General features: G+C 37.8%; 1 protein-coding gene across 5 annotated transcripts in view; it reads left to right on the top strand.

Moving 5' to 3' along the window:
- Positions 1-26922, top strand: part of RYR2 (ryanodine receptor 2) — a 644030-nt gene that overhangs the window by 428457 nt on the left and 188651 nt on the right. For 3 of the 5 annotated variants that reach the window (XM_075995501.1, XM_075995503.1, XM_075995505.1), the window contains 9 exons: positions 2-354; positions 943-1057; positions 2070-2230; positions 2698-2727; positions 4059-4218; positions 10540-10626; positions 13868-14094; positions 18092-18896; positions 20677-20877. In XM_075995501.1, coding sequence (XP_075851616.1) covers positions 2-354; positions 943-1057; positions 2070-2230; positions 2698-2727; positions 4059-4218; positions 10540-10626; positions 13868-14094; positions 18092-18896; positions 20677-20877 — 2139 coding nt within the window. The remainder of the gene's footprint in view (position 1; positions 355-942; positions 1058-2069; positions 2231-2697; positions 2728-4058; positions 4219-10539; positions 10627-13867; positions 14095-18091; positions 18897-20676; positions 20878-26922) is intronic. The other 2 variants (XM_075995502.1, XM_075995504.1) reach the window with 1 other exon arrangement.

The following is a 26922-nucleotide window of genomic DNA, read 5'->3' on the forward strand; positions in this document are numbered from 1 at the left end:
GGTGACCAGAATAGACGGCACCATAGACAGTTCCCCATGTTTAAAGGTCACTCAGAAGTCGTTTGGTTCTCAGAACAGCAGCACCGATATCATGTTCTACCGTCTGAGCATGCCGATCGAGTGTGCGGAGGTCTTCTCCAAGACTGTGGCTGGAGGGCTCCCTGGTGCTGGCCTCTTTGGGCCCAAGAATGATTTGGAGGATTATGATGCAGATTCTGACTTTGAGGTTCTAATGAAGACTGCTCATGGCCATCTGGTACCTGATCGTGTTGACAAAGACAAAGAAGCTACAAAACCAGAGTTTAATAACCACAAAGATTATGCTCAGGAAAAGCCCTCTCGTCTGAAACAAAGGTTATTAGTACATACAATATGATTTTAAATGTGTAGTTGTTATGTGGGAGGGTTTCCTAGTATTAATTTGTTCTTCCTCCTCTTGTTTTTGCACAAAGGATTCGACAGGGGAAAAGCAACCTGTTGGTCTTCTATTTTTTTGGTTTTTTTTAGCACTGATATATTCTATCCCAAGAATTATTTTTTAAGATGTCTGTGTTTTACATTCTTGCCTGAAATTTAAACAGTGTATTATCTATATAGTATTTTTTATGGTGAAGAAGGCAAGTTGTTTAGCATCCTTTCTTGCAGTAAATCAGTTTTTCAACCTCAGCACTGTTGACACTTGGGGTCAGGTAATTCTTTGTTGTGGGAACTGTTCTGGTCATTGAAGAATCTTAAGCAGCATCCCTGGCCTTCACCCAGTAGATGCCAGTAGGGTTTCATCCTCCCAGTTGTGACAATCAAAAATATCTCTAGATAGTCCCAAATGTCCCCCGGGTAGTAAAATTGCCCTGGTTAAGGACCACTCAGTTGAATATATGCTCATATTTGAAATAGGCAGAACATTTTAATATTGCTTATTTTTAGTCCTCTAATATATTTCAGATTTTTGCTTAGGAGAACAAAGCCAGATTATAGCACAAGCCACTCTGCAAGACTCACTGAAGATGTCCTTGCCGACGATCGGGATGACTATGATTACTTGATGCAGACATCCACGGTATGAGGTTGCAGCTGTTGTCATTTATTTCTATTTGTCACTTATTATGCTTATATCTCAAATTGTATACTTTGATTCATCATATTTAGCAACATTAATTTTATTTAATTATTTGCTTGTATTTGATATATATTTTGGGGACTGAAAATTTGGAAAACATATGTATCATAATGTATAGTATGCAATAAGAAAGTTATTTTAGGAAAAATATCCTTAATGGCATTCATAATCTTGATTTTGCTATTCTGTTTCTTGATAAAATTTTAAATTGCACTTGAATTTTCCAAGTACATGTGATTTCCTTTGTCTTAGTGGATTATCTAAAAGATAATTTATCATACTTGGTGAGAGGTCAAGTTTTGCTCTCTGCCATTTTAAATTTTCAAAACTACTTCTCCTGAAATGCCAAATGAAAAAGATATATAGTTGTGCCTGTTGTATAGTGTTTCTGTGTTTGAGTTTGATGTTCATGTTAGATGTGAACTATTTTAAAGTGACTTTAAGATGTCAAAATATTATATGTCAGTGTTAGAAAAGGCCAAACATATGCAAAGAGGTGGGTGACAGGTATAAAAACTCTAGCATAGATTAGTGCACTTGCACAAGCTTGAAGCATTTGAAGCTTACCTGCTGAATGGATTCTTATCACATATATATACTATATATCTGTCCTCATATAAATGTATGTATGTGTACATATGTACACAATATGAACACATACATATATACATACATACATACATGCTCAGGAGTATAAAGAACCTCAAATCATTTTGTATGTTTGCTCACATATTTTTTTCTTTCCCATTATTTCTGATTTAATTCAGAATCTCTGGTATAAGGCATTTCTTAGTTTGCAGTGTCAGTCTTTTGTGCCTATAACATTTTAATTCAGCCAACTAGTTTTAAACCAAGAAATATATTCTTGAGGTTATTCAAAGACTCAAACAACAGTTAACATTGCAAATCAAAGTTTTGTTTTGTCAACAGTTCTTTTTTGCTATATTCACAGTACTATTACTCAGTGAGAATCTTTCCTGGACAAGAACCTGCTAATGTCTGGGTGGGCTGGATTACATCAGATTTCCATCAGTATGATACAGGCTTTGACTTGGACAGAGTCCGTACAGTAACAGTTACTCTAGGAGATGAAAAAGGAAAAGTGCATGAAAGGTTGGTTTTCCTCAATTTTTTACAAGAGTGCCATCTGAAAAAAAAATATTGCTAAATCTAGGTATTCTTTTGTCTTGGATTTTGTGAACAAGATATTTCTATTTATAAGAATAATATAATCAAGCCATTAATGTCACTGTCCTTTTTTTTTTTAACTCATACAAATCAGTAAGGGATATAAATATATTAAAAATGAAAAGCATCATATAGTAAGAACAGTATACCTTTTTGGGTAGTAATCATATATTCCTTAAGGTAATATGACTAATGACTTGAGTTACCAATACTTAGTGATTGTTTTAGGGATTCAAGATGGATGAATGTGAGGCCTTTAACATATAATCTGATATGTATCTTGGGAATTGGGTAAATGATGGGAGAAAAATGTGAAGACAGTGTGGGCTGGTAGTTTAGACCAGGTGGACACATTTGAACTCAGACTGAGGAGCAGTGGGTTCTTTCCTCAGCTTTGCCATTGACTCGCTGTGTGGCTTTGGGTAAGTCAGTTACACTTTCTGTGCCATCCTTTTTCATTTGTAAAACAAACCAAACTCAAACCAAACCTTCAAAAAAGTGAAGAAGGCTATCTTCCTTGCAGAATAAGACAAGAGAAGATCTGACCATTTGCTTCTACCTTTTGTGCCCATGCATCCTCTCTGATCTGCTGTGACAGGTCTCAGAAAGAGTCCTTTATAATGTTGCTTTTCTCCTCTACCTGCACCATCATTTTTGGTAGCTGGGAAACTCCCTTTCCTGCCCTCAGGATGTAACGTGTGCAATATAATGGAGTTAGCACTTGAGATGTGGACCCAGCAAAAATCTTGAATGAAGAGCACTTTACATCAGTATGGGACCCAAAACCACATGTCTCTAGGAATAGTCTTGGGTGTGAACATTTAATTTTCAGAGATGGCAACAATATAAGAAAAGAACTTAATATAGGGATGGGATAACTGAAAGATGATTTTGTTGTAGAAAACAGAGGATAGGAAGGGTTATAGAATCTTACATACATAGTGTGAAGAAATGCAGCCTACATTTGATTATTCAGAAACCAACTTTATCCCAGCCTGTTTGTTCTTTTCCTTCTGCTTGCTTGGCTTTGGTTTTTTTGTTTTTTGCTAGTCTTGTTAATATGTTCACTATGTAGTGGCAGAGAAAAGAAATGGAGATGAAGTTTAAATTACTTAACTTTGTTACCATCTCCAGTGAAGGTTTTGGGAAAGGTGAAAACCAAGTGGGGTTTGTTGTTAATCACTGATTTTGTGTATATTCTAGTTAAGTCTGTCTCTCATAACAGATCACCAGGAATTGTCCTTAAAGGGGCAAAATTTCAGCCAAATTTTAAATACATTGAGTCACTGATGGCTCATGTAGAATTTGCCTAAGGACTTTGATAGTGTTTGGAAACAAATGCTTCTCATTTCAGAACAAGTGCTTGAAAAAAAAAAAAAAGGAAAACCTTGAGGTGAAAATTACAAATTTGGATGATTTTTAAATAGTTAAACTTTTTTGAACCTCAGAAAAAGGTCTAGTTTGGTTTGAGTTTTTGGAGAGAAGGTGCAGGTCAGTTCTTACTTGGTTCAAACTTGTTGACCTGTCTCCATTAGGTGTGAAATTTAGAGACATATGAGACCTGATTCAGAATGTCCACTGCAGTCAATGGAGTTTTGCTCAGAATCACAGAATCGGGCCCATTGTGCACCTCTCCCATTACAGCATGAGCTTGTTGCTTGCGCAGCATAATTTAGTTAGTTTGCAAGATATACATGCTTTCTCTTTTATCTGTGGTCGTACAAAGATAAAAAAATGTTTTTTTGAAATTCAGCATCAAACGCAGCAACTGCTATATGGTATGTGCGGGTGAGAGCATGAGCCCTGGGCAAGGACGCAATAATAACGGACTGGAGATCGGCTGTGTGGTGGACGCTGCCAGTGGGCTGCTCACATTCATTGCCAATGGCAAGGAACTGAGCACATACTATCAGGTACGTTGTCGGTGATGATGTCATGCTTCTAGGGAAGAAAACCTTTTTTCCCCATTAAAGGAAAATACATTTTGTAAGACCAAAAAGTAAATTAGACACATTTACATGTGGCCTGGTCTGAGAAACAGCCCAACAGACAGACCCATCTTAAGCAAGACTGCCCCCAAGCTATCCCATTCTAGTCTGGCCTTCAGGGTTTCTGCTGAGAAATCTGTTGATTGCCTAATGGGCAATGGGCTTTTGCATGCTCCTGGCCTGAGAACCAGCCTGGAGTCCCTGCCTCTAGCAGTGCCACACTACCACTGCCACAAACTCCTGCACTGTAGGTCACTGAGGCACTTGCAGACATTGCCTACGTGGATTACAGCTGTAGAGTCTGCACAGATACTATACTACTGCACTTACTCAGAACCAAAGCCTGCATATCCTACCCAACCAATACCCTGGGACTTGTCTATAGGAGAAAGTATTTCCCTATAAAAGCTACTCTATAAAACTGAAAGAGGTAAATGTTCCACCAGGTGAGCAGATGTCAACATAGGGACAAATAAATAAATAAATAAATAAATAAAATGAAAAAGCAAAGAAACACGATTCTTCCAAAAGAACACAATTATTCTCTAGTAACAGACCCCAAAGAAAAGGAAATTTACAAAATGCCTAAAAAAGAATTCAAAGTAATGATCTTAAGGGAAGTCAGTAATATACAAGAGAATATAGATAACCGATTCAACAAAATAAATAAAACAATTCATAGTCTGAATGAGAAATTTAACAAAGAGATACTATAAAAAGAACCAAACAGAAATCTTGAAACTGAAGAATTCAATAACCTAAATAAAAAATATAACTTAAAGCTTCAACCACAGACTAAATCAATCAGAAGAAAGAATTTTTGAACTTAAAGACAGTTTTTTAGAAATAACCCACTCACAGGGAAATAGAAAAGAATGAAGAAAGCCTATAGGACTTATGGGACACCATGATGCAATAGACAGAGGCACAGAAAACATATTTAATGAAATAATAACAAAAACTTTCCAAGTCTTGGGAGAGATATGGACATCCAGATCCAGCAAGCTCAGAGGATCCCAATAGATTCTACCCAAAAAGGTCCTCTTTCACGCACACTATAATCAAACTGTCAAAAAACAAAAACAAAGAGAGAATTCTAAAAACTCTAAGAGAATGAGTCACATATAATGGAATCCCCATTAGGCAATCAACAGATTTCTCAGCAGAAACCTTGAAGGCCAGGAGAGAATGGGATGATACATTCAAAGTACTGAAAGGAAAACAAATACAAAACTATCAGCCAAGAATACTATATATAACAAAGCTATCCTTCAAAAATGGAGAAATAAAGTGCTTCCCAGACAAGGAAAATTTGAGTGAATTCATTGCCACTAAACCTGCCTTACAAGAAATGCTTAAGGTCATGCTACAACTAGAAGCAAAAGGATAATAATTGCTATTATGAAAACATGTGAAAGTATAAAACTCACCAGTAGAAGTAATTTCATAGTCAAGCTCAGAATACTACAGTATGGAAATCTTTCAAACCTCCAGTATGAAGGTTAAAAGTCAAAATGGTCAAAAAGAACTGCAGCTGCAATTAGTTGTCAAGGAATATGCAATATATAAAGCAATACAAATATAAATTTAGGGAGAGGTAAAAGTCTATAGTATTTTTATGCACCTGAAGTTAAATTGTTACCAGCTTAAAATAATCTGTTATAACTATAGTATTGTTTATGATAGTCCCATGATGACCAGAAAGAAAGAAGTTGCAGAAAACAAACAAAGGAGAGAGAGAAAGGAATCAAAGCTTAGCGCCATAGAAAGCCACCAAACTACAAAGGCAAATGAGGGGAAGAAGGAAACAAAGGATCTGCAGAACAACCAGAAAACAATGAAGAAAATGGGAGGTATAATTCCTTACCTATCAATGATAACCTTGAATGTAAATGGATTAGATCCCCCAATTACTAGACATACAGTGGCTACATGAATTAAAAAAACAAAACCCAACTATATACAGCCTTTAAGAGACTCACTTCACCTGTAAGGACACACATCGACTGAAAGTGAAGGGGTAGAAAAAGACATTTCATGGAAACAGAAACTAAAGGTGAGCAGGAGTAGCTCTGCTTGTATCAGATAAAATAGACATTAAGTCAAAGCTGTAAAGAGAAACAAAGAATATTATTGTGTAATAAAAAAGGATCAATACAGCAATATATATGGATACATAAGGATATAACAGTTATAAATATATGTACACTCAACACTAGAGCACCCAAATATATAAAGGAAACATTACTATATCTAAAGGTAGAGATAGACTGCAATATAGTAATAGTAGGGAACTTCAGTACCCCACTTTCAGCAATGGATAGAGAGTCCAGACAAAAATTTAACAAAGAAACTGCAGATTTAATCTGCACTCCTCACAAAAGGGACCCAACAAAACATTTACAGAGCATTCTATCTAACAGCTGCAGAATACACATTCTTCTCAATTGCACATGGAACATTCTCCAGGATACACGATATGTTAGGCAATAAAACAAATCTTAACAAGTTTAAGTTGGTAGAGATCATATCAAGTATCTTTTGTGCCCACACCAGTATAAAACTACAACTCAATAATGGGAAGAGCTGAGAAAACTTTACAAATACATCAAAATTAAACAACATGCTTTTGAATAACCAATGGGTCAATGAAGAAATGAAAAGAGAAATTTAAACATTTCTTGAGACAAATGAAAATGAGAACACAACATACCCAAACCTATGGTAAACAAAAGTAGTTGTAAGAGGCAAGTTTATAATAATAAATGTCTGTATTTAAAAAGTAGAAACATCTCAAATACACAACCTAACATTGTGCCTCAAAGAACTAGAAATACAAGAATATGCTAAGCACAACATTAATAGAAGGACACAAAAGATCAATGAGATAAAGAGTTGGCTTTTTGAAAAGATAAAATCAACAAACCTTTATCTAGACTAAGCAAAAAAGAGATGACTCAAGTAAATAAAATCAGAGATGAAAAAAGAGACATTACAATAGATATCATAGAAATATAAAGGATCATGAACAATCATATGTCAACAAATTGGATAACCTAGGGGAAAAATGGACAAATTTCTGGACATATACAACCTACCAAGATTTGCTTATGAAGAAATAAAAAATCTGATCAGACCAATGGTAAGAAAATTGAATCAGTAATAAAAAAAGTCTCTATCAAAGAAAAGACCAGGACCCAATGACTTCGCTGCTGAATTCTACTAAATATTTAAAGAAGAGCTGATACCAATTCTTCTCAAACTATTCCAGAAATTGAAGAGGGAATATTTCCAAACCCATTCTATGCGGCTAACATTACCCTAATACCAAAACCAAACAAGGACACAACACAAAAAGATAACTACAAGCCAGTGTCTATGATGAACACAGATGTAAAAGTCCTGAATAAACTATAAGCAAACCCAATTCGACAGCACGTTAAAAAGATCATTCATTATGATCAACTGAGATTCATCCCAGGGATATGAGGATGGTATAACATCTCCAAACCAATACATGTGATATAACACATTAACAGAAAGAAGGACAAAAACCATCCGATCATTTTAATAGATACAGAAAATCAACTCACAAAATTCAACATCCATTCCTGATAAAAGCTCTCAACAAACTAGATATAGAAGGTACATATCTCAATACAGTAAAACCACAAATGACAAACCAACAGCTAACATCGTACTAAATGAGGGAAAGGTGAAAGCTTTTCAACTGAAAACAACACAAAGATGTCCACTTTAACCATTTCTATTCAGGATAGAAGTCCTAGCCAGAGCATTCAGGCAAGAGAAAAAAAGAAAAGGCATTCAGATGGTTAAAGAAGAAGTCAAATTGTCTCTGTTTGGAGATGACATGACCTCATATATAAAAACCTTAAAAAGTTGACTAAAAACCTGTTAGAACTAATAAATGAATTGAGTAAATTTGAAGGATACAAAATCAACATACAAAAATCAGTAGCATTTCTATATACTAGTAGTGAACTCTCTGAAAAAGAAATCAAGAAAACAATCTGATTTGCAATAGATACAAAAAAATAAGATATCTAGGAATAAATTTAATCCAGGGGACTAAAGGTCTCTACATTGAAAACTATAAAACACTCATGAAAGAAATTAAAGAGGACACAAGTAGAAAGATATTCCCTCTTCATGGACTGGAAGAATTAATAGTTGACATGTGCATACATTTTAAGTGTTCTTATAAATGGTGTATATATCCAGTGTAATTCCTATCAGAATACCAATGAAATTATTCATGGAAATAGGAAAAAAAATCCTAAAATTTATATGAAATCACAAAAGACCCTGAATAGCCAAAAAGCAAGCCTGAGCAAAAAGGAAAAAAAGCAAAATAACAATAACAACAAAAAAAACCAAGCTGGAGGCATCACATTACCTGACTTCAAAATATACTATAAAGTTATGGTAACCAAATCAGCATGGTATTCTGGCATAAAAACAGACACATAGGCCAGTGGAACAGAGTAGGTCGCCCAGAAACAAACCCACACATCTATAGCCAAAGGATTTTCAACCAAGGTGCCAAGAACACTCATTCAGGAAAGGATAGTCTCTTTAGGAAATAGTGCTGGGGAAATTAGTTATAACATGCAGAAGAATGATACTGGATCCGTATCTTTCCCCACGTATAAAAATCAACTCAAAATGGATGAAAGACTTAAATGCAAGACCTGTAACTATGAAACTACTAGAAGAAAACATATGGGAAACATTTGATGACATTGGACTGGGCAAGGATATTGGATAAGACCTCAAAAGCACGGGCAGAAATAGAGCAGAAATAGACAAGTGGAATTATATAAAGCTAAAAATCTTCTACACAGCAAAGGAAACAATCAACGGAGTGAAGAGTCAACCTACAGAGGAAGAAAATGTTTTCAAACTATACATCTGGCAAGGGGTTAATATTCAAACTATGTAAGTAATACAACTCAATGGCAAATAAAAAACAAACCAAAAAACCCAAATAATCTGATTTAAAAATGGATAAAGACCTTAATAAGCATTTCTTAAAAGAAGACATACAAATGGGCAACAGGCATATGAAAAAAATGCTCAACATTACTAATCATCAGCAAAGTACAAATCAAAATCATAATGACATGTCATTTCAGTTAGAGTGGCTACTATCAAAAAGAAAAAAGGTAAGTGTCAGTGAGGATGTGGAAAAAAGGGAAGCCTTAACCACTATTGTATCCATTAATACAGCCAGTAATGGATAGTATAGAGATTCCTCACAAAATGAAAGAGAATTATCATATGATCTAGCAATCCCACTACTGAGTATTCATCCAAAGGAAATGAAATCAGGATTTAGAAGAGATATCTGCACTTCATGTTTATTGCAGCACTATTTACAATAACCAAGAGAGAATCAACTTAAGTGTCTGATAATGGATGAAAGGATAAAGAAAATGCGATATAATATTCACAATGGAATACTATTCAGCCATAAAGAAGAATGAATTCCTGTCATTTATGACAACGTGAATGAACCTGAAGGGCATTATATTAAGTGAAATAAGCCAGACACAGAAAGACAAATACCATATTTTCTAACTCATGTGGAATATAAAAAAGTTGATCTCATACTAGTAGGATTGGAAATGTGGTTACCAGGGACTAGGCTGGGTGGGGGGAATGGTAGGGTCAGGAGAGGATGGTCAGTGTACACAGTTTCATTTAGAAAAGAAGGATAAGCTCTGGTGTCCCGTTGTGTAGTTGGGTGAATATAGTCACCAATAAGGTATTGCATATCTCAAGATACCTAGAAAAAAAAGGATATTTTTTATGTCTCCACCATAAGGAATGTAAATATTTGAAGTGGTAGATATGCTGATTATCCAGATTTGATTATTACACAATGTATGTGTGTATAAAAACATATGACATTTTACTGCATAAATATGTACAATTATTATGTGTCGACTAAAAATAGTAAATTAGAAATTAAAAGAAAATGGAAACAGAAATGAATTAGTTATATATGTTGACTTCTGTTGAATAAAGACAGTATCATAAGCCCTAAAATATTCACATAATATTGAAATAATGATTAATTATTGAAGGAAAGATGGCCATATGCTAGAAAGGACAATCCCCAGTCTCTTTCTATAAAGTGCTAGTTAGTTATAAAGAAAATATTCCTCTTTTTCTTTGTATTCTTTCTTTACTAATATTATTAAATTTACTTGTTTATTTAAGGTGGAGCCAAGTACCAAATTATTTCCCGCAGTTTTTGCACAAGCTACAAGTCCCAATGTTTTCCAGTTTGAGCTGGGAAGAATAAAGGTAACAAAAAATCATTCCTAGTATTATATTTGTATTATTTTCTGTCAGAGAGAGCATAGCATTTACTTATTCTGAAATGGATTCAGTATTTTCTTAGTACTGATGTGAGTTAATTCTTTAAAGAAAAGGTAGCCATGTTTGAAAATCTCCTAGATCTACCCTAGATCTACCCTAGTGATCTACCCAAGATCACTAGAGTAACATAATTAATTAGAAAGAGTTTCTCTTTGGTCATCTTACATATATTATTCAATAAAATTAGGCCTATGCAGAATAAAAATTGCCAAATTACACACAATGCAGTAATCTTTGAACTCATAGGTGAGTTAGTGAATGGGCTTAAATACCTGAAACCACCATCTAGAATAGTGGCATGTATAGAGTACTCTGGGAACATTAATGAAAGCACCTAAGAGTTGAATGGGTTGGATCAGGTAAAGCTAAAAGAAGAGAAGACATTTAGGTCGATTGCAAACTGTTAAATAGGAACTCTTGGGGGTATGTTTTTAGGAGAGGGTATTCTAGGCAGAGGATGAGAAAAAGAAAAAGAATGTAAGCATGAAAGTGCTGCAGGTTAAGTAATTCACCTCACTTAACAAAGGACACTTTCTAGACGGTGGCTGAAGATTAATGTGGATAAAAGGTAGACCAAGTCCAAGTTGAAAAAGCCTTGTGTGCCATGCTAAGAAGTTGGCAACTTTGGAATGCTAATGCAAAAAGTAGAAGAGTTTGGTGAAATTCTGGAAAAGAGATTGAATTTAATTTTGCAATTGTAAAGTTGAGTTTCCCAGGCACACATCAGGGTGTACTTAATAGTTTTACCTGGCTGGCTCAGTGACTTTGGGACATGTTCCTTAAATCTCATGAGCTCAGTTTCTGCATTTGTAAAATGGATTCACACTGTCTGTTTTATGGAGTTAATATAATTAAAAATCTTGAACAATGCCTTATATGTAGTATCTGGTCAATAAATTTATATATCATAATACATATACAGAATGCATGAATATATGCACACATATACACAGTTGTGCTCAATAAAGAGAGCCATGTCCGGAGATTAAGATTTTAGTCATTAATAAATGAACAGTAATTCATCTTTGAAAGTGAATGAAATATCTGAGGGTGGGCGTAGAGAGTGAGCAGATGACTGAGGAGAAAACCTGGGTGTATCAATTAAGACAGAGGAACTTACAGGAGAGGCTGAGGACAAAACTGTGAGGAATGTAGAACTAGGAGACATCTTAACAGAAGCCATGTGAGGAGGGAGTTTCCCAAATAGGAGTGGCTGACACCAGATAGCAGATGACACAGATACGCCCACACAACTTGGACTAATTTGCTAACTAAGAGGTCTTTGATGACCTTGCTGGAAGAATTTCAGCAAAATGCTGGGAAAAGCCATGTTACGGCGAATTCAAGATCGGGAGTGAGAGAAAGGAAGCAGCAAGTTCAGATGACCTTTTTTTCTCTTTTTGTCAAATTTGACAAAAAGTGGTCGTTTCTCAGAACCTAGACTGGTCCCATCAGCTGTCTACTGCCATTGCCACTAGATATGGCGCATGGAACGAGTCCAGGCTGGGCTACAGATTGGCACTCCCTCTGCCCCTCACCTGCTTGATCTGCCGTGTGCCCATGTCAGGTGACGGCAAATCCGGTTGCTCAGTCCAAGCACCTTGCGTCACCCTTGGCTTCTCTCCTTCGTGGCTGCATCTCAGGCCCGTGCCCGACACGTCCTCTGCTTTCTGAGTCACCACACTGATCTCCGTCATCGTCCTTTCTCATCTGGGTGACTCCAGTAGCTTCCGAGAGGGCTCTCCTTAATTCATCCTTGCCCGTTTGTTGATCATACAACAATCTGAGTGACTGTCAAAGTCAGTTCGGATCATTCCACTGTTCAAAACCGTGGATACCCTGTTTCCCTGAGAATAAAATCAGACATCTTCCCATGGTCCTTGAGACTCTAAAAGGGTCTGGCGTCCCGTGACCTCCCTGACTTCCTCTCCTCCTGCTCTGCCCCACTTTCCCGTACCGCGGCCGCGGGCCTCTAGCTCCTCCCGACGCGTGCCAGGCAGACTCCTGCAGCATCTGTGCACTGGCCATCTTCTCCACGTAGGCATTTCTTCCCTTGAATATTCCCATGGTTCCTCTCTGTTTGGTCTTTCTCTCAGTGTCACCGTCTCAGCGACACCCAGCCTGACCACGGCATTTGTAATCGCTGCCCTGCAGTCTGGCTCCCCCACTCTGCTTTTCTGCCCTCCCCTCACCACCCCGTGACGTCTCCTTTAACATACCACTTAATTTGGTTGTTGCTTTTGTTTATTGTATGTCTTCAGTGACGAAAATGGAAGTGGTACGAGGGCAGGGTTTTGTTTGTTTTGTTGGTTGGCATATTCTCAGTGCCTAAAACAGTGCCTGGCCTTTTTTTTTTTTTTTTCCATTAATAGAAGCCAATAGGAAGCAGTTTGAGGATGAGGCAGTCTGGAGAGTGTAGTCAGGAGGGCTGGAGAGGAAAGGGAGAGGTTAAGGTAATACAGACATATGAGAGAATGGTTTGCACATGGTCCCAGAAGAGGCAGGAAGGCAGGGGTGGTATCAAGATTATACATGAACGAATAAGCTTTGGGCAAAGTAGGAACCTCTCTTTCCCTGAGACCAGACAGAAGGAAGGAATTAAGGATGGCTGAAGATGATATTGGACGAGAAATGAACTGTATTAGTTAATGCCTAATGAGTCCTTTTTCTTGGTTAGCAGTCAGGATTATCTGTTGGGGTAAGTCTGGCATACCACTGGTTAGAGGGAGGGGTTCAAGGATGAGGGGGTGACAAGGACAGATGATGAAAGAGCCAAGTGGGTGTGACCTCTCATTCAGGAAGTCTGGCACTGCAAGTCCCTATGGGTCTGCCAGGTTTCCTGAGGGCCCCGCCAGGTAGAGAAATAGGAAAGATACATGGGTGTGCTTGGTTGCTCTCGCATTCTTCATGTGCCGGGGAGTGTATGGATGTAAAACCTGGGTGCTTGCCCTGATGTTTTAGTTATTTTCTCTTGCATAGTATTTTTTCTGCTTTATGCTTTCAGGAACTTTTAAACCCAATTTCTGTTATTTCTTGTATTAACTTTGCTTGACTCCGAGTGTGTCCTACTTCCACTGCCTCTTTCCAGTGCGGAATTCTAGTCGTTACCTTATGAAGCCCAGGGGATCTTCTAAATGCATTCTTTTTTGCCTTCCCCAATCCCTAGAATGTGATGCCTCTCTCGGCGGGATTATTCAAGAGCGAGCACAAAAACCCGGTGCCGCAGTGCCCCCCGCGCCTGCACGTGCAGTTCCTGTCGCATGTCCTGTGGAGCAGGATGCCCAACCAGTTCCTGAAGGTAGATGTCTCTCGGATAAGTGAGCGCCAAGGCTGGCTGGTGCAGTGTTTGGATCCTCTGCAGTTCATGTCTCTTCATATCCCCGAGGAAAACAGGTCAGCCCTGTGCTTCCGTGTCTATCTGATTGGGACGCTTTAGATGGAATTAGATGAATGCCAGGGCTTCCGGGTGGTGCTGGGGAAACAAAATGAGATTTTAGAAGATCTCATTTACAGAAAACACTTGTCAGATACAACCATACATACAAACATATATGAAAATACCTCATTTCTTGTGGCAATGGAGTCATTATTCTGGCCTACTCCAACTTTCAATCTGTTTCTCAAAGTATCCACTTCGTTACTGGAAAAAAAAATGATACTGCAGTTGAAGACACCCTGTGATAGTGTGTGGTTTCGTCATTCACTCTTGTTTTACTTATGTTTTACTTATTTACTTACTTACAGCAAATAAAAATTCAGACAAATACAACTGCAATCAAACTTATAAGAATGTTTTATCAAAATGTTGCATCTGATGGTATTTTTTTGAAAAAAATATCGAATAACCAAAAGACACAGCATTTGGGAGGAAATTTCTTGGCGAGGGAAAGTGTTCTCTCTCTACTAAGCAAACAATTTTAACATTCTAATTTAATATTTTGGCATGCCATAATCAGAAACCTAATGTAAATCCATGTGGTGGTAATTTATAATTTATATTAATTGCCTGTGATAAATGTATATATAAGTGTATAGAAAATTTAAACTCTCTCTAAAGGTCATAAAAGAATTGAGGCAGTTTTCCAAAATAAATGGGACACAGATGCATAAAAGGTGTCATTGAAATCAGGTTGTAGAGAAGAGAAAAATAAGGAAATAAAGCCGGGGCTAAGACTGCTATTTATACCACACCTTGCAGTGTGGTTTGTTGGCTCAGGGCCCACATTGGCTTTATGCTCCATAGCAGCCAGAGAAAAATCTGATCAGTTTCACAATCCAGATTCCAAAAGGGAAGTAACAACTAGTGGTTGAGAAGAATCTGATGCCCCCAATAACATGGCAAATCATTCATATTTTAAATTTGGGGGATGGTGATAGGTGCATGTGAGTACATACTTTGTTTCTTCTTAACACACATCCCAGTTTATGATTCAGTTGACTGTTTTGGAGGGGAGGTGGTTTCTCTCCCCAACTGAATAGTAAGCTCCCTGATGTCAGGAATCATATCTGTATAATTCGCCATCGTATCATCAATGCACAGTGCCTAGTACATAATAGACATTCAGTGATATTTCATGAATAATTGAATGATATTGAGATATGATAGAAATTTCTCCACTGGGGACTGTTAAAGAGTATTATCAGTTGTACTGGTCAGCTTTTGCTGCAGTAACAAACCACCCCAAAGTCTCATTGGCTTGCAACAGACATTCATTTCCTGCTCATGTGACATGAGGTCACTGGTTCCCTACATCTCTGCTTCAGGCTGGGCATGGACTGGGGGTGTGGCCCACATGTTTTCTCAGCCGAGACCCAAGCTGATGGGGCAACCCTAATCTGGGACGAAAAGTTTTCACAGCTAAGGGTAGATGTGCAAAATGACACACAGAGACTTCCAGGCCTATAAGAGTTTATTTTTGGCTATGGCAAATGTTATGTCCACTGACAGTTCATTATATCTGCTTACATTGTATTGGCCAAAACAAGTTATATGCTGAAGCCTAAAATAAGGTAAGATTACTCCATCTGCAGGGAAGAAGGAGAATATTTGAGGACAATAATATAATGTACCCTGTGCTGGAGAGGTATTGATAGGTGACATATTTGGCATTGTCCTTAGATAAAATAATGAGTTATTTCTTTTGCTATCCCTGAATTCAAGCCATAGTTCATTAAAATATGAATAATTTTACAAGGGGTGGTGGTGTGGGAACACAAACTAATTTAGTGCAAGTACCATGTTTCCCTGAAAATAAAACCTACCCATAAAATAAGCTCTAGCAGGATTTCTAAGCATTTGCCCAATATAAGCCTTACCCTGAAAATAAGACCTAGTGATGGGCGTGGCTATGCAGCGTATCTGCGCAACCCATGCATTTCGTCGTAAGAAGACGAGCAGCCCTTCTCATCTGCCCCATGAGAACTCTATTGCTCGACATGAGAGATTGGGGCCAATGGTTCTTTAGGAAATAGAGTTGCAAGAAATTCAGGATGGAATTCAGGGTTTGGACAGTTATGATGATGTTCCAGAAGAAGACAACTTAACTATATTTGAATAAATGTAGATTGTTGTACTGTACTTAAAACAAATAACACATCCCCTGAAAATAAGGCCTAGGGTGTCTTCTTGAGGAAAAATAAATATAAGACCCTGTCTTATTTTCAGGGAAACACGGTATATGCTTTGGTTTGCCTTGATATAAGTGCAAAAGTTATGAGAGTTAAAGAACTCTATAGATGGCATCTCCTTCAGACTTCTTTCATTTATGCAGTCATTCCTCAAACATGTATTAGTGCCCACTGTGTTCCTGGCACTGGGTATAAAATGGTGAATATAACAGACGTGAGCTTGGCTTTCAAGGACTTCATGCTCTAATAGGGAGGAGAGATACTTTAGAGAAAAGAAAGTGGTGTCATGATGTGGATAATGGGTGGTGGTAAATGAATGGATTGGGCAAGTTGGCAACATTGTAGACTATAGTGTTCTTAAGTGTCATTTCTAGCAACTAACATTGAGAAAAATTAGATGGTACACTAACTTGTGTTTTTCAATAAGAATTTAGAGTACAGACTTTCTATGTTGCTACAATGAACAGATCTATAATTTGACCATCAGCCAGGCTGAGGGGTAGAATGATGGTCCCCTTGGGCAATGAAGAGCCCAGCTAAGACGTGGGAATCATTGCACTCTATACTTCATGGGTGGGCAGGGGGAGTTTGCACAATTATTCTTTTCTAAGAACTGGCCTTTAGCAACTGGGCCCAGCAGTTTTGCGGTTTCCTGGAAGCTTAGGTGTCACTTGGGGGTGGGTGGGTAATCATTTGCTTTTAGTTAGTAATGCATGAAGCTTCTGATTCTAAGAGTTGGGAGGTGGATCCAGAACGGTTCTGACTTTAGGCATAGTCTGGCCACATGTTTTAGGTTTCATGCCCTGAAAGGTCATGATATATGACAGAACAAAATGACCTGAATTAAGAGCTCAGTATAAACTCTGACTCCTATAGAAACCTGAGGTGCCCTTTTGTTTTGCTACGTGTAAAAATGTCATGAATAGTGTTTGCTTTGTGTGCTGCGCGTACCTGGGTGGAAACCCTGGCAGCTGTGGCGGGAGGTGTTTGGGTGTGTGAAGGATACACAAGGGTAAATTATGTCAGATAAATTAGAGTTCTGTTCGCCCACTTCCATGGGTTGGGCTAACAGCCTAATCCTAGGGTAAAGACAAGGGCAGCCTAGCCTAAGGCAAAGCTTTCTGGTTTCTTGGATCAAATTAGCCAGTTGGGAAAAAGGAGATTCAACATTTTCCAGAGAATGTTCAAATTCTGGAAGGAGAGGAGTACCAGGGTCAGGTTGAAACCCGGATATCTAAAAGAGGTGCTCAGAGCCTTGGTATGATTGAGGATTAAGGAATTTCTAGATGAATATTAAGTACTGTGTAGAAGAAAACTTGTAAAACATCTAGAAGTGATTAAAGAAAAAAAGGTAAAAAGGTATGCAACCATTAAACATGCCATAGAAAATTAAAAGAAGAAGATGGAGGTTGGACATCCCAAATTTGAAAATCTGAAATCCACAGTGCTCTAAAATCTGAAACTTTTTGAGCAGGGACATGCATCTTAAAGGAAATGCTCATTGGAATATTTCTGATTTCAGATTTTTGGATTGGAATGGTCAACTGATAGGTATAATGCAAACATTACAATCTCAAAAAAATCCCCAAATCCAAAACATTTCTGGTCCCAATCATTTCAGAAGAAGGATATTCAACGTGTAGCATCTATTCCTATACTTTTTTGAAATTTACTTGTCTGCATAGATTTTTCTTCTGATTCTGATTTTTTTTTTAATTGTCCATTTCTAATCTTGCCACCCTTCTCCTTCTCCCTTCTACAGATCTGTTGACATCTTGGAGTTGACAGAGCAGGAGGAACTGCTGAAATTTCACTATCACACTCTCCGGCTCTACTCAGCCGTCTGTGCTCTTGGGAACCACCGGGTGGCCCACGCCCTGTGCAGCCACGTGGACGAACCTCAGCTCCTCTACGCCATCGAGAACAAGTACATGCCGGGTTTGCTGCGCGCCGGCTACTACGACCTGCTGATTGACATCCACCTCAGCTCCTATGCCACTGCCAGGCTTATGATGAACAACGAGTTCATCGTCCCCATGACAGAGGAGACGAAGAGCATCACCCTCTTCCGTGATGAGAACAAAAAGCACGGCCTCCCAGGGATTGGCCTCAGCACCTCCCTCAGGCCGCGGATGCAGTTTTCCTCCCCCAGTTTTGTGACCGTCAATAATGAATGTTACCAGTACAGTCCCGAGTTCCCACTGGACATCCTCAAGGCTAAAACCATCCAGATGCTGACGGAAGCCGTTAAAGAGGGTGGTCTTCATGCCCGGGACCCGGTTGGGGGGACCACTGAATTCCTCTTCGTACCTCTCATCAAGCTGTTCTATACCCTGCTGATCATGGGCGTCTTTCACAACGAGGACCTCAAGCACATCTTGCAGCTGATTGAGCCCAGCGTGTTTAAAGAAGCAGCCACTCTGGAGGAGGAGGGCGATGCATTGGAAAAAGAGCTCAGTGCAGACGACTCAAAGCTGGAAGGGGCTGGTGACGAAGATGCCAAAGGGGGTAAGAGGCCCAAGGAGGGCCTGCTCCAAATGAAACTGCCAGAGCCAGTTAAATTGCAGGTAATCAGAAACAAGGATTGGGGTGAATTTAAACATTCCGAAGCATTAATGTATTGAAATTTGCCTTCGTGTCTGTCCCTCTGTGTATGTTCCCGTGTAATGGTAGTTCATAGAATTAACGAACTTCCTATTCTTTTCCTTCCTCTTCATTAGCAATTTCCTTGCATCTCTCCTCTTGTTTCTGCAGAATCATTTTACCTTCATTATGTTGGAATGCTTGAAATACAAGGTGTTAAATACCCCCTCCTCCCTACACCTCCACTCTTGCAAACCTTCCAGTGCTTGTTTACCAGTAGATGTGTCCATTCTCACATAGCAAGATTTGACTCACCTAGTATGTTTCTAATGAATAGAAGACATTGCCTACCTTTGTGCTCATCTAGATGGATGAAATCCTTTCTTAATGCCTCTTCTGTTCACTAGAGTCAACTTGATGTTTGCATCACTGATATGCTTTTTTGCTCTTCATTTCTTCAGTCAGCATTGACTGAAGTCTTCCTTTAGGCCATGCACTTGCTGCTAGGAGAAGTAAACGTATGTGAGCTCCGCCTTCCAGAAACTCAGTGTCTCTGGGGAAATACATATAATTATGTATGCATTTCTTTTAAACTATCTGATCACTAATATTACTAAATATGCTGAAACAAAAGAATGGATTACTGGAAGAAAGAAAATGTAAACAGGATTACTGTTAGAAAGGTTAGGGATGATGCCTTGGCGATGGTGACTTTTAAGCTGAAGTCAGATTGAGGAGTTGAGTTCAATAGGTGCAAAGAAGAGGGACCAGAACAGGGTGTTCTAGGTGCTTTTCACCAGGACAAATAGCCCAGTGATGCTCCTTGGGCAGGAAAAGGCCAGTATGGCTGTTGTAAGGAAGATAGAGGAGGGTAGATGAGGGGGAAAGAGGGAGTGTTCCACAGTCTGATTAGCTAAGAGTCTTCATGCTGGTCTAGTCTCTAGGAGACTGTGCTTCTACTAGGGCAGGCAAAGGAAAGGGAGAAAAGGGCATAGACTCTGGGGCTACTTCAGAGCATTGACAGGGAAGGTTCTCATATGGATGGTGACAGACAGGGTTTCAAAGTCCTCTTTGTATTTATGTCACAGTTTGTATCGAGTGTATATAAATCTTTTTTAAAACTTTGCAGAGTATTGTCTTTTAGGCATGTTTCTACCAACATCCTGTCTCGATTAAAAATCCTTTTGGCTTTCAGTAAGGGAATATCCAGCTAACTATTTAATGAAAAAGTATTCACCACCGCTTAATTGTTGTATCTTAAGTGTTGAGTTCTAGAATTGGCACAATGGTCACTAATGTCATCAGGAACCAGATCTTAATATCATTCAGCTCTGTGATCCTCAGCCTGTGGTTTTCTTCCTAAGGTGCATCACCTTGTTTTTCCTCCAGTGATCATGTCCTAACTCAGTTACACTCATTTTGGAAGGAGAGCATTCTAGTCTGTTTTAATGATGGATAATCTTTCCCAAAAGACCCGTGGCAAACTTCTCTTTATGTATCTCATTGGCCATAGCACTTGTGGCTAAAAGGGAGGCCAGAAGAGTAAATGTCCACCAAAGGTACATGCGTTTGCCACTTTGGCCTAAACGAATCACGTTTCATCCCCTGGGACTGAGCACGCTGATGCCTACACAAAATCAAGATTCTATTTATAAAGGAGCAGAGTAGGCAGCTGTGCACCTTTATCACAGATTATGATTTGATATACATTAACTATTAAAGGATTCAGAAATTAAATGTGGTGTCTTTTTAATCATCTTCTAGATGTGCCTACTGCTTCAGTACCTCTGTGACTGCCAGGTCCGGCACCGGATAGAAGCCATTGTGGCCTTTTCAGATGACTTTGTAGCTAAGCTGCAAGAAAATCAGCGCTTCCGGTATAATGAAGTTATGCAAGCCTTAAACATGTCAGCTGCACTCACAGCCAGGAAGACGAAGGAATTTAGGTCACCACCTCAAGAACAGGTAAAAAATGAAATGAAAAATCTGCCTTTTTATTTTTGTTTTGAGTTCATTCAGGATCTTTCTATTACAAAATTATATCGTAAGTTACATGTGTTTCCTGCCCACACTCTGTTTAAACTAGTCAAGTTGATTTCGTTAGTGCTCTTAGTTGCACCAAAACAATCTACTTGATTAGTTTAAACAAAAGGTATTTCTTAAGAGATATTGCAGACTCTGTCATAAGGCCAGTATACTGGAGTATGATGTTCTGAAAATAGGGCCATATTCAACCACAGATGGGTCTTCATTGCCCCCACTGATGGGAACCCTTAATTCCTAGGACTCGATGTTAGAAGCTTTCTCTCTGAGCCCTCCACAGAAGAACCAAATGTCTCTGTCACCTTGCTTGCTGGAAGATTGATCACCCTGTTTGCGGTTCTTTCTCTCACTACTTACGTCCAAACCCAAGTCTCCTTAGGGTGCATCAGAACCTTGGACACATGCCTGAATTGGAGAATGAGCTAGTCTGAATTTTCTGGAATCTGCCTTGGAGTGGGACTCAGAGTATGAGAAATTACCAAGATACAGAGATGGTGGTTAAAGGATATAACTCATAGATCTCATCTTTGATGCCCTTATCATTTCCCTTTCTATTCAAGTCAGCTCAGAATGACAATATTTAGGGACTAATTACAGAATTTATTCTTGCTCACCAGAATGTAATTTCTTTGAGAGAAGGGACATGGAGTTTTTTTTTTTTTTAATTGCTATGAACAGCATTTGTTGAGCAGAGAACAAGTTCAAGCTCTTCCAGATTAACTCTGTCTATTAAACTACTATTGGGAGACTTCTGCTTCTGGAAAGATGGAGTACACGTGCTTTTCCTTATTCTTCCTTCTAAGTACAACTAAAACCCTGAATATTACATAAAGGACAACACAAGAAGACTCTGAAAGAGAGAAGCAGGGAGGTTGGCTACGGAACTCGGGACCCAAGGAACGACATAGTGGTGAGTTCCCCAGGTTTTCTTTTTCCCTCATCTATCCCAGATGTGAAGCTAACGAAGCCGGCAACCAGGAAATGTCATCGGGCATAGACAAGAAAAGCAACAACAAAAGCCTGCTCTCTCTAGCCAAAGGACCAGGAAAGGGGCAGCTTAGCAAGACAGAATTGTTTTATACAATAACTGCACTGCTTCGGCCAGAGACCACAGGAAAAACTATGCCCCACCTTCAGCACAGGCTGAGCGGGGAGCCTTGACTTCTGCCCTCACCAGGCTACAGCGAGGTGCCCCAGCAGAAGAGAGAGTGTTTACTGCCACTGAATGATAAGAAGGCCTGCCCCTTCCAAAGTGCCACTTAGAGGCCATGCAAAGAGAAATAGCAAGGTACTCTCCCCCTTTTTATCAAGGGTCATATCAGTACAGCTCTAATGGGGAACCAGAGCTCCCATCCCTGCCTGGCAGTCACAGGGTCTCCTCCTTCCTCTACTTTTCCAAGAAGCCTGAGTGGAGAAATGGACTTTCACTCTTACCTGGTGACAGTGAAGCACCTGAGCCCTTCTCCTGCTGGATAGTGTCAGAGGAATCCAGCTGAAACACAGTTTAAATAAGAGCTGGAGTCATAACATAATGCTCAAAATGTGCAGATTTCAATTAAAAGATCACTTATACCAAGAACCAGGAAAAATTTGAATGAAAAAAGTCAGTCAATAAACACTAACACTGAGATGATAGAGATATTAAAATTATCAGACAAAGCTTTGAAAGCAACCATCATAAAATTGCTTCAAATTGGGAAAAACAAAAATTTCTGGAAAGCTTCAACAAAGAGAAAAAGACATAAATAAGAAGCAAATGGACATTTTAGATCTGAAAAACACAAAAACTAAAAACAACAGCAACAACAACAACAACAACAACAAACTGTATGAATGGGCTTAATAGCAGAATGGAGGGAAAAAAGGAAAGGATTGGTGACCTGAAGAGAGAACAATAGAAGCTAGAAACTACCCCATCTGACAAAAACAGAGAAAATTGAACACAGCCTCAGGAACCAGCGTTATCATTTGTAACGTTGGGATCTCAGAGGATAGGGGAAAGAGGGCAAACTGAAAAAAATAATTGAAGAAATAATGGCTGAGAACTTCAAATTCAGCAACAGATATGAAGCTAGAGGTTCAAGAAGCTGAGTAAGTTCCACATAGGACACACTCAAGGAAATCTGTGCCACGGCATGCTTTAGTCAAATTTTTGAATATCAAAGACAAAGAAAACATCTTGAAAGAAATGATACTTATACCTAGAGGGGGAAAAGCAACTTGAACGATGCGGATGTCTCATCAGAGAGCGTGGAGCACAGAAGGAAGTGACACAGCATCTTTCATGTGCTGAAAGAAAACTGTCAACCCAGAGTTGTGTGTCATGAAAATATTCTTAAGGAATGAAGGGGAAATCAAGATACTCTCAAATGACAGGAAGTTAATGAGAATTTGACTGCAGCAGGCCTACCTTGAAGGAAGATGGTTAAACAGAAAGAAAATGACAAAATAAGAAAAATTAGAAAATCAGAAAGGAAGAAAGAACAACAGAAGCTACTAAAATATGGGTAAATACAATGCATTTTTCTTCTCCTCTGGAGTTTTCTAAATTATGTTTGATGCTTTAAGCAAACATTACGTAACTGATATGGTTCTAAGTGTATATATATAGGGCATATATAAGATGATTATGTAATATTATAAACATAGGAGAATAAAGGGACATAAAGGGAGATACAAGGTCTATATTTTGCTCAAACTGGTAAAATGTCAATACCAGTAGACAGTGTAAATTATATATATATATATACACACACACACACACACATATATATATAATATATATATGAAGTAATACCCAGAGCAACCACCAGAAAAGCTATATACAAAGATGTACACTGAGAAATTCCATGGGTAAATCAAAATGAGATCCTGAAAGTTGCTCAAGTAACCCACAGGAAGTCAAGAATAATAAATCAGCAAGAACAAACAAAACCACAAACAAAATGACAGACTTAAGTCACAGTGTATCAATGATTCCATGAATATCAATAATCTAAATATACCAATTAAAATAAATTGGCAGAATGAATTTAAAAAACTCAATCCAACTATGTGCTATCTCCAAGAAACTCACTTGAAATATAATGATCTAGATAGGTTGAAAGGGATATCTTGAAAAAATACATATTATGAAAAAATTAATAAAAAATAAGCAGGAGTTGACTATATCACATAAACTAGACTTCACAACAAAGAACATTACCACAGAGACGGGAACATTACATAATGATAAAGAGTAAATCCACGAAGAAGACAAATGTGTATGCATAAACAGTAGAGCTACAAAATATGTGAAGCCAAAACTGATAGAACTTAAAGGAGAAATAGACCCAAAATTATCATTGAGTCTTCAATACCGCCTTCTCAGTAACTAACTGAATGGCTAAACAGAAAGATGAGCTAGGATATAGGAAAACCCACCACTCTCATAAACTAGTAGATCTATCAACATTTATGAAATACTCCAGACAACAGAATACACACTTTTCTCAAGTGTCCATGAAACATTTGCAAAGTCGAGCCATGTCCTGGGCCATAGAATAACCTCAACAAATTTTTAAATGTGGAAATCATACACAATCTTTTTTACCAAATTGTAATCAGAAATCAATAACAGATAACAGAAAAATCTCCAGACCTTTTAGACACTAAACAAAACACTGTTAAATAATTTATGGTTTGGGGAAAAAGTCTGAAGGGAAATTAGATCATCCCCTTCACTCCCATCCCCTTCCCCAATAAAACTAAAAAAGGGAAATAAGTCCATTAAACTGAAAGAAAATGAACATATCACCTATGCAAATTTTTGTCACAGTTAATGCAGTGCTGAGAGGGAAATTTACAACACTGCATGCTTACATTTAAAAAGAGGAAAACACTCAAATCAATAATCTAAGATACCATCTCAAGAATTTAGTAAACAAAGAGTAGAATAAACCCAAAGCAAGTAGAAGGCACTAATGTAGATAAAGGCCGAACAGGACAGAAATCAACAAAACGGAAAACAGGATACTAGAAAAAAATGAATCCCAAAACTGTTTATTTTAAAAGATTAATAAAATTCACAAACCTCTAAAAAGACAAAGAGAGGACACAAATTACCCATATCAGGAATGAATCGGGATATCACTATAGACCCTGCTGACATCAAAAAGATCACATGCGATGTTTGTTCTCACCACAAAACAAATAACTAGGTGAGGCAATAGATGTTAATTACTTTGATTTAATTTTTCTACAATGTGTACGTGTATCTAAATATCATATTGTACCCCATAAATATATACAGTTAATATTTGTCTAGTATAGTTTTTAAATATCATGGGAATACATACATATTATATGATCCCATTTATATTAATATAAAATTCTTGCAATGACAAAAGCAGAAAGATGGAAAACAGATTAGTGATTTCCAGGAGTTAAGGATGAGGGGTAAACAGGAGGGATGTGGATATGGACATAAAAGGGTAACAAGGGATCTTTGAGGTAAAGGAATTATTCTGTATTTTGACTGTATCAATATTGTATTCTGGTTGTGCCATTGTACTACAGTTTTGCAAACTGTTACCTTTGGGGGAACTGGGTAAAAGGGTACATGAGGTCTCTTTTTATTATTTGTTAACAATAGTGTATGAATCTACAATTATCTCAAAATAAATGTTTAGCAAAAAAAAAAAAAGCACATAAAAATATCCACAAAGAAAACTTAAAATTGTTTTCTGAAGGAAAATTATGAGACAGCATCTTTCTTTTCTTCATTCATCAATTTAATATTATTCTGTCTAAAACTAAAACATATGCAAGAAAGTTTTTCCATAGTTTGTTTAATTAAACCATTAATGTTAGCAACAGCATATGTATCCATTATACAGATTGAGCATCCTAATATAAAAATCTGAAATCTGAAATACTCCAAAATACGAAACGTTTTGAGTGCCAACCACAGTGGAAAATTCCACAGATAAGCACTTAATAAAAATTTGTTTCATGTACAAAATTATTAAAAATATTGTCTACAATTACTTCAGCTTATAGGTATCATGTGTAAATGAAACATAAACGAATGTTGTGTTTATACTTGGGTTGTTTTCCCAAGATATCTCATTATGTGTATGCAAATACAGTTAGCCCTCCGCATCCATGGTTTCCTCATGCAAGAATTCAACCATCTACAGATCAAAAAGGTTCAGAGGAAAAATATTCCACAAAGTTCCCAAAAGCAAAACTGGAATTCACTGTGCACTGAGTACTATGTTAAATCCATACAAACGAAGTGATGTGTAGGCACTTTTGTGCTGGGTATTATAAGTAATCTAGAGATGATTTAAAGAATGCAGGAGGATGTGCATAGGTTATATGCAATTATTATGCCATTTTATATAAGATACTTGAGCATCCACAGATTTTAGTATACTTGGGGGTGGAGGGAAGTCTTAGAACCAATCCCTCATGGATATCAAGGGACAACTGTACTCCAAAATTCAAAAAAATTTGAAATCTAAAACACTTCTGGTCCTAAGCATTTTGGATAAGGGATACTCAACCTGTGCTTCTTTTCAATTATATTTATATTTTTTCTTCTTTTCTGTAGCTGTATCCTTCTCAAAAAGAGTTATTTTAGATAATCAATAAAGGATTGATATTAGTTAGAAAAGGGTGGAGATTTAGGTTAAGCATAATAAAATACTTTTTAAAAATAGCATTTCATTCTCTTAGTCAAGAATTCTAAAGACATATAGTAGTCTAACATTGTAGAATTGAGAATTAGGTAGTGACATTATATGAGTATTTTGTAACTTGTTAAGCTTTAGATGATCTGGTTTATTTTGTGGTAATAGTTAGATGGAGTGGTGACCAATGATTTGTCTCCTGTTGGCAAAAATTGATGAACATTCAGAAACAGATTTTGAACATCTTTGCTTTGTCATTCTTGAATTCACCTTTCTTTTCCCCCTTGTTCTT

The sequence above is a fragment of the Microcebus murinus genome, chromosome 19 (genome assembly GCF_040939455.1).
Source record: "Microcebus murinus isolate Inina chromosome 19, M.murinus_Inina_mat1.0, whole genome shotgun sequence".
NCBI lineage: Eukaryota > Metazoa > Chordata > Mammalia > Primates > Cheirogaleidae > Microcebus > Microcebus murinus.